Source organism: Sceloporus occidentalis, unplaced genomic scaffold (assembly GCF_023333645.1).
Source record: "Sceloporus occidentalis isolate IW3139 unplaced genomic scaffold, rSceOcc1.0.p SCAF_4, whole genome shotgun sequence".
Lineage (NCBI taxonomy): Eukaryota > Metazoa > Chordata > Lepidosauria > Squamata > Phrynosomatidae > Sceloporus > Sceloporus occidentalis.
The window spans coordinates 37,444,889-37,453,826 of NW_028316984.1; the positions used below are offsets into that span (position 1 = coordinate 37,444,889).

Here is an 8,938-nt window from a genome sequence, read left to right on the forward strand (position 1 = left end):
TAGTTAGTTAGACATATGTAACTTAAGTAAGGTCCCCTGGCTCAACTCCAACCTACTTCACGAGGCATCAGCCATGTTGGGTAAAGGAGGTCTGTTCTTCTGGCAATTGGGACACTTGCAAATGACATTCTTTGTGGGGCTGAAAACACAATCCACAACACATGGGTTTATCCCTCATATCAACCAGGTCAGGCAGGATCTCAAAATTCCAAGACTTTGTAACTGTTGCCTCCAACCCTTTCTCCACAGTTTTGTTTTCTAGCCTTGATAACTGATCCAACATTAGTCCACACTAGAACTATTTGTTTTTGATCATTCTTGGTATGCATCAACCACTAATTTCCACCTCCATCCCACCCAAGAGTGAGGCTTTGAGAATGATTTGTGACAGGGATTCTGCTTCTGATGGTCACAGGTGTTCTGCTTGCTGATGGGAGGGGTGGAAATATCATTCACCTGCACCCCAGTTGCCAGCAGGAGAGAACTCCTTTGCCAGATGCAGTTGATAACTAGAAAAGCAGGTTTGGAAGATAATTTACAATCCTGGCAACAGTGCCAAGATCATGACTCTGTAGTGACAGTGAAAACAGAGCAGTTACACATGCATAACTTTCCATTAGCATCCATAACTGCAATACTGGATTCCAAGCATAAATATAAAGCAGCAGTATCTCATTTGACTTATGATATACTTGCAGAATGTCTTCTACTGATCATGTTCTTTAAAACACACACCCTCTCTTTTCAGCATATCCACATGTTTGCATTTCTTCTATATATTTGCATTTTATAGATTGCAAAGCAAAATTAGTTTGAATGATTTTGTTGTGCTGATTTCTGGTTGCAAAAGTTCATACAGCTCACATATTTTGAAGTAAATGTTTCTGAGGAGTCACCTCCTAAAATAACAAGTGTTTATTTTTTGCTAAACAAATTGCTACTTTTTTGTAATTTAATAAAATACAACTTTTCTTTTAGACTCTTGGAGTATGCAGTCAAAATGACCGATCAATAATAAAGAAGAAAATTAAAGATATTAAAAAAGCACAAGAAAAGCTAGAAAAACAGAAAGAAAAGTGTCATAAGAAGGAGAAGGAAGTTCGGAAAAGTGGCAGAGTAGTAGCCACTGTAGAATCAAGCTGCTAAAATGAGTTAATAGTATAAAGAACTGTGTCCTCCAATGCAGTTTCAAGGGCTAAAGTGGAGCTATGCCAGTATAATGCTTCATTTATTTTATCAGACTTTACTTCAGCTTCAAGAAGTGTAACACTTGTATATTACTGTATAATTATGAATGTAGGAGGGAGGAAACAAGTTTTTCAGTATAGATTTTTTACCTCCAATTTCCATTCCTTCCCCATTTATATGATTCATTAAATGAAATATTTTCAATTTTTTATATTTAGAGCATTAACTTGTACTAATGGACAGTAAATTAATTTCCCCATAAGTAATGTGTATATATATGTGCCTGACTGTTCCAGCTCCCTGAAGTATCTATTGAAACTGGTATGTTCAGTTTCTGAACATTAGAATCTGAGAAATTACAATATAATGTTGGGTGGTATCTGGTATAAAGAGAAAGTATCAGGTCACTGTGTTCTGTTGGAGATAGTTTGCTGCCACTAGTGTATAGAGAATAATTAAGTTTTTAAAAGTAATAGAAAATTAATTTAATCAAATGTAATGAAGTGTTTAAAATACTGTATTTTCCAGAGTTCATTTTAATTTCAAAATTAGTAATATAATTCTTGACTTGCCTCTTTTTATTTTCTAAGATAAGATAGCTCTATGTTTCTAAGCTGCCAGGTATGTTGGAACAGGATTTCAAAGTTTACCATTCAATTTTTATACACTTTTGTATGGAAATTTTATAGTTCAAGTAATGAATAAGATCGGACTGTAATACATACATTACACTTTCTTACAAGAGAAATGTATGTAATACATACATTACACTTTCTTACTCGAGAGTTTTGAGGACCAAAATTATATTTTTGCTAATTTTAAAATGCTGTTGGTCTTCCAGGCTTAAAATAATACCATGATAGGCATAGTTGGAGAAAATGTTAATGAAGCACTGGGTTTCTGCATTGTACATAATTATTCTGTAGACACAAAAGTCTTCCTTTTCATGAGTAGCATTTGTTTTCTAAAATAGTGTAAAACACCATTGCCAACTGCTCTTGGAGTAACATCACTACATTAAAGTGACATTTCTGAAAAATGAAATAAATTTCATTAAAAAAGATAAACTTTTGTGTTTTTACTATGCTTATTATGTAAAATACGAGTTAATGGCATGCACTTTTGATAAAATGGTTTTGTAATAAAGGGTTAAAACAACTAATTGCAAAGACTAGTATTTCCAAATTAAAGATTTAAATTATTTATACAAAATGACTTAATTTGGATTCAACTAACCATGGGAAAGAAGTAAATATATTAGTATATCAGAAATTTATACAGTAACTTTTCCTGTGGTGTTGTGCCAAAACTGTGTCACAATGAAACACAGTAAATAAGAAAGATCAGTGCTGAAGTACCATATAACTTAGTGCAGTATAACAGAATGAGCAAACATCTCCATTTGGATGGAGCCCTGTTTTACACAGTTCTCTCCTAGGTCAGAAATGGATGTTCCATTATCAAGTTGCTTCTTGAATAGATGTACGTGCTGCTGATTGTCAAGACCAATGCCCTATTACATTAGTTTGGAAGAATCTAAAATATGCTCATAATTCAGTTTCTGAAAAACCGAAATTTGCTCTGTTGAATGTTCAAGAAATTCAAAGTTGGACATTTCAGAAAGTTATGCTTCAACTAATAGTTACAAGAAGAGTTTCTATTTTACTCTTCTTACAAGAGAAATGAACCCTATGTAGGTGTTTTGAATAAGGATTATACACATGGAGAGGGCAGTAACTATTAGTCATCACTTGTTTGTATGAAAAGTTTTGAGTCTGAAATGGACAGTCTCTTGTACGCTGAAGGCTCATGGCATGAGTCAGAACCCTAATTTTTCCAAGAACCTAATGTCTGTGGAGATTCATTCAGTGACAGAATGGAGCTAGCATGCTCCCTTCCTTACATGTTTAACTGCTATTTAGAACATTGGAATAGGGCTATACTTGAAAAGCTGGAGATACTGGTAACAATCTTCCTGCATGACAAGATGCCAAGAAATGACAAACATGACGATCCTTCTAATAATTCAGGTAATGTTAGAAAGAAATATTACAGAACAATCCTGGAGCTCATTTCTTGGCTTTTCTGTCACATATTCGGACATGTTGGAGGAAGCAAAATTCACTAACTTGGGGGGCTAAAAGCAACCTATTCTGATGCTAGGCTAATAAAGCTAGTGACCTTTGGATGGAATGAATGTGGTGGTGCAGTGGTTAAATGCCTGTACTTCAGCCACACACTCACAAACTGCAAGGTTGCGAGATCAATACCAGTCAAGGGCTCAAGCTTGACTCAGGCTTGCATCCTTCCGAAGTCGCTAAAATGAGTACCCATGGTTGGGGGCAATTAGCTTACACATTGTAAACTGCTTAGGGAGTGCTTAAGTGCACTGATAAGCGGTATAGAAATGTACTTGCTATTGCTATACCTCAGATTCATGGACTAGAAGTGTAATTATTTTAAACATGCATGCTCTCACCATTCCGATTTTATTTTTAAAATACCTGGTTTCTCTTAAGAACAAATTGTAGTTCCTAAAACAGTACTGATACTGTAAATATGCTACAATCCATCTTCCCACATATTCTCCAGGCTGCTGAGAGGTGGAACCCACACATCCTACTTTTTCCCATTACCACCCAGAAACAGACAGAAAGTTGCAGGACGTCTTGAGCTATCTAATGAAAAAAACTGAATTGAGTCGCCCCATCTTAGTGCTCAGTTCTTTTTCTTGCCTGTGCCCAAAGCAGAGCTTTTTGCCTTTGCTCCTACCTTTTTTTTCTTTTCTTTGCTGGTGCTTTTTCAGATACTTGTTTATTCTCTCTTTTGTCTTCTGCTCCAAGTTTTTCTGCTTCACTTTTTCTGGTTACTGAAAAAAAACCTCCTGTTTTTCCTTTTTATCTCTTAATCCTTTCTGTCCCCCCTCCATTCACCCCCCCCCTCTGCAATGGCTCCAGTGGGTGGGAAGAGTGATATGCCACTTGCAAAGAAGAAAAAGCCCACTCCAGACTGTTGCGTGTGCAATTCAAACTGCAGCAAGGTCAATTTTACAAAGGGCCCTTCTGCTGCTGAAGCAGTTGAAGTAGGCAGTGCTGGATCCATGCCATGGCCCAGGCCATTCCTCATATGGCCATATTGGCACCCAAAGAAGAAGCGGCATTAAGTACAGAGTAGTTAGTTTCAATGGAGGCTTTGGATGAAAGGATGTTAGTTGTTGCAGCAGCTAACAACTTGTCAGAGCTTGCCAGGGGACAGTATTACAGTCAGGTTGTCTCACCTTTGCCCTGGAGGAGGGAATGTTTAATGAGGGGTTCTCAAACTCTCTCCCTGTCCAGAGCCCCTGGGGTGTGTGTCCCCCCACCGCCTTGCCTGCCATTAATCCACTAGGTGGGCTTGTAATTGGTTGACCAGCTGAATCCAAAGAGTGCTCAGCAATGGCTCCTCTTCATCCTGGAGAGAAGTGACCAATGGGGTGCCATAGGGTTCTGTCTTGGGCTCAGTGCTATTCAGCATCTTTATCAACGACTTGGATGAAAGAATAGAGACCATCCTTATCAAATTTTCAGCTGACACCAAATTAGGGGTAGCTAATACCCCAGAGAACAGAATCAAAATTCAGAATGACCTTAATCGATTAGAAAGCTGGGTCAAAACTAAGAAAATGAACATCAACAGGGAGAAATGTAAGGTTCTGTACTTAGGCAGAAAAAATGAAATGCACAGATATAAGATAGGGGACACCTGGCTTGACAACACTACATGTGAAAGGGATGTAGGAGTCTTAGTAGACCACAAGTTGAACATGAATCAACAGTGTGATGAGGCAGCTAAAAAGGCCAATGCAATTCTACGCTGCATCAACAGAAGTATAGTGTCTAGATCAAGGGAAGTAATAGTGCCACTCTATTCTGCTTTGGTCAGGCCCCGCCTGAAATGCTGTGTCCTGTTCTGGGCACCACAATTCAAAAAGGACATTGAGAAACTGGAGAATGTCCAGAGGAGGGCGACCTAAATGATGATTGGTCTGATGCCTTATCAGAAGAGACTTAGGGAGCTATGATAACATTGATTAAATATTTTAAGGGATGTCATATTGAGGATGGAGCAAGTTTGCTTTCTGCTGCTCCAGAGAATGGGACCCGGAACAATGGATGCAAGCTACAGAAAAAGAGTTTCCACCTCAACATTAGGAAGAGCTTCCTGACAGAGCTATTTAACAGTGGAACGCATTCCCTCAGAGTGATGGAGTCTTCTTCTTTGGAGGTCTTTGAACAGAGACTGGATGGCCACCTGTCAGGGGTGCTTTGATTGAGAGTTCCTGCCTGGCAGGGGGTTCGACTGGATGGCCCTTGCGGTCTCTTCCAACTCTATGATTCTAATAATTGGACCACTTTTTCTTATCCTTTTCACTGTAATGGGAGTGGTGATCCTGGCTACCATTTTGTCAATGATTGTAGTGCCCACCATTTTGAATTGGGAGATTAGTGAGGCATTCCTTGGTATTCTGTTTTTCACTCCAATAAACAAAATTAGCCTTTGACAGCAGCACTTTCAGCCTTTTCAGTTGTCCCATCTACCAGCTATAGACAGCACGCCAACCAGCATCGCCACTCCCCTCCGTTGTCCCTTCCTCCTGGGAATGCAGCTGTTTCAGTTATTTTCTGAGCAGTATGCCCCTCTGCCCCTCTCCCTGGAGTTTTCCTTATGAAAAGAATTTGGGGAAATCCATCCATGATCTGTTGGAGCACTTAACACAACTGCTTGAATCCCAGGCTATGAAGCAGTCTGGCCACAAGAGGGCAGATGAGAGATGCAACAAAGGCCACAGTTCTGCTTCTTGGTTGCTAAAATGCCCTTTTGAAAAGCTTAGGCAGACCCAGTCCTCTGCATCCTGTTCTAGATCCCAGTTTTCCAGAAAACGTCTGAATGTTCCTACCCTCTGTTAAGAGGAAAGCCACTTCTCCATCCCATTCTTCTGAGGCCTCTGATAGTGGCTCAGATCTTAAATTCTTGATTTTAGAAGAGACTCCTCAGGACTCTGGGAGAAACTGTGTTTCTGATCATGAGGAAGGGGTGGTCAGATTCAGGGGGTGTTCCCACTCGCTTATACACCGGTTTACAAATCGAATCCAAGGTGTATCGTTCCCACTCAATCCCAAATTAACTCTAGAACAGTTCTAGATTAACCCGCAATTGTTCTCACTGCGATTCTAATCTGATTCGAATAGTAACATTTAACCCAGATTAGAAGTCTATAAACCGGCGTAAAAAAATACTAGGGTCTACCCTAGTATTATCCCTTGATCCAAGATAGGAAGCGCTGTATTTAAATGGGAACATTTCGGCGTCTGATTCAGGTTCCACTGGAGGAGCAGCGCTCAAGGGGCTGGCCTGGGAGTGTCACCCTCTTTGGTTTCTTTCTGCATTGCCGGCGGCATTTTCTTCCATTCACATAATAGCCTTTCCTCCGGTGGATTGCAACCTCCCCTCTGCTCCTCTTTCATAGACCGATGTGTGAGGAGAGCCATTGAACACCATTTTTAAGGCTCTGTCCAGAGGAACTATGGGATGGGTTTTGCAGGACATATCCCTGCTTCATGGCTCTCCAGACAGCCCTGGGAGCAATTTTCCCGAAAGATTCTCTCCCCATAGGACAGGCAAAGCGAATTTTGGGAACCGAGGCTCTTTCCAGAGGAACTATGGGATGGGTTTTGCAGGACATATCCCTGCTTCATGGCTCTCCAGACAGCCCTGGGAGCAATCTTCCCCAAAGATTCTCTCCCCAATGAAGCCTTCCTTGATCTGATTTGGCGAAAACACAGGCACACACACTATATAGATAGATAGATAGGTATGTAGGTGTGTGTGTGTTTATACACACACGCTTATATATGAATGCTCTCACACACATGCATATATATATTATGGGAATTATGGGAACTGTTGTGTTTGTGAGACATTTATCCTCCTCTGCCAGAGAGTGCTGGTGCCATAATAAACTACCATTCCCAGGATTCCCTAGCACTGAGTTATGGCAGTTAATATGGGGAGACACAGAAGAGGACGAATAAGCGCCTCCTCATTGGCTCTTTTTTTAAAAAAAAACAAACGCAAAATTTATAATGAATTAAAAATGGCCAGGTAGTGGGAACGCAGGTACAGGCTACATCGGTGTATGTTACTCCGAATTAATGTGACATCATGATGATGTTGCTTTGACTGACAGCCGAAACAAGTGAATGTGAACGAAAAAGTAACAAAACCGGTTTAAATATACACCGATTCATCCTTGAATGGGAACGAAACAGGGTCAATTACAGCGAATTAAAATAAAATGTTACGTAAATGGGAACGATACAAATAAAGCAATTTGAAAAGCGGGATAACATTCGCTTTATTTTGAATCGCTTTAAAACGAACCGCTGTATTTAAATTCGTTTGAAATCGCAAGTGGGAATGCCCCCTCAGACACCACTCAGAATCCTCTGATCACTTGTTCCTCAGCGCACAGGTTAGGAACTGCCAGTCTAAGGTATCTGCAACTTTGTGTCTCTCCTCTTCCATTACTGATTCCGATCATCAGTGTGAGGCAGCACTGTCTTAATTGAATGAAAGAGGCACCATGTCCCATGTCCGCCAAAATATTAAGTGAAAGAAATTCCCTTTTCATCAGTTTTTCATAATCAGAATAGCCTTAACATTGCAAAGCAAGAAATGTGGTACCCTGGTGGCACAAGGGTTGATATGAGCATCTGTGGGTGGCAAGTCCCATAGTCCCCAATGACTGTGCATGCACATGGCCGCACTGCCATTAGAGAGAATGGGACTTGAAGTCCTGCTTTTTTATATATATTAAGGGTGTGTGTGTGGAATGGATCCCCCCCTGGATATGGAAGTCTGACTCCTTCAAGAAAAGTCAGCTGGGTTCATTCCAGGCCATCACCCACTTAGGAGCCCTAACAGATACTACCAAGTTCATACTCAGAGAAATGGTAGCTGAATTTCCTGTCCAGGGCACAGAGGTTTCTGTCTCTCTGGTATCCCTTGTTCAGCTCCTAGGCCTAATGATCTCAGTGATACAAATAAGTACCAGGGGCCTGATTTCACTCAACAGCAGTGGTTTTTGAAACCATACTAAGAATTCATCACCCATCACAAGCACTTACTGCTCCACCTTCTATCTCAGGTCAGGCTTTCCCTATCATGATGGTCCTATCAAGCCAATGTGCAGAAGGGATCTCTCTTCACTGAACCTCGCCGTGTTATGGTAACTTCAAAGGACAGTCTCATCGAATGAAGAGCCCATTGCCAAGAGAAGGTGGCCCAGAAATAAAGAAAAGGTCACAGAATGGCTAGAGTAAGCTCTGTGTTCTCCTGGTCTAGAATAAGTTCCTGATTGAGCCATCCTGAGACTCAACATTACCTTCTTGCTTGCGTTGGTGTCACCTTTCCATATCAACCTAGACATTGTTCTCCCAGCTTTCCTGTAGAACCCTGGCAGATGGTGACACTGTCATGACATATGAAGGACTTTGGCCTTTTATGTCAACAGGATTGTGACCTTTCAGGCCCCACACTCTTTGATTTACTCTTTGTCACAGCATTTCTCACAGTGGCTGATGTTGGCTATCAACCTAGCATTTGAACAGCTCAATTTGAGCCCATTCCATGCAGGCTGTTGCTGCATCCTATGCTTTCTTGGCTGACGACATTTGTAGGACATCTACCTAGTTGCAGCCCATGACGTTGA

General features: G+C 40.7%; 1 protein-coding gene across 3 annotated transcripts in view; it reads left to right on the top strand.

Moving 5' to 3' along the window:
• The window catches only part of LOC149313754 (neurabin-1-like), a 73,218-nt gene extending 70,928 nt beyond the window's left edge, over positions 1-2,290 (top strand). For 2 of the 3 annotated variants that reach the window (XM_089519735.1, XM_089519737.1), the window contains one exon: positions 979-2,290. In XM_089519735.1, the coding sequence (XP_089375861.1) occupies positions 979-1,146 (168 nt within the window). In that variant the 3' untranslated portion in view covers positions 1,147-2,290. The remainder of the gene's footprint in view (positions 1-978) is intronic. The other variant, XM_089519738.1, reaches the window with a different exon arrangement.
• The last annotated feature ends 6,648 nt before the right edge of the window (positions 2,291-8,938 follow it).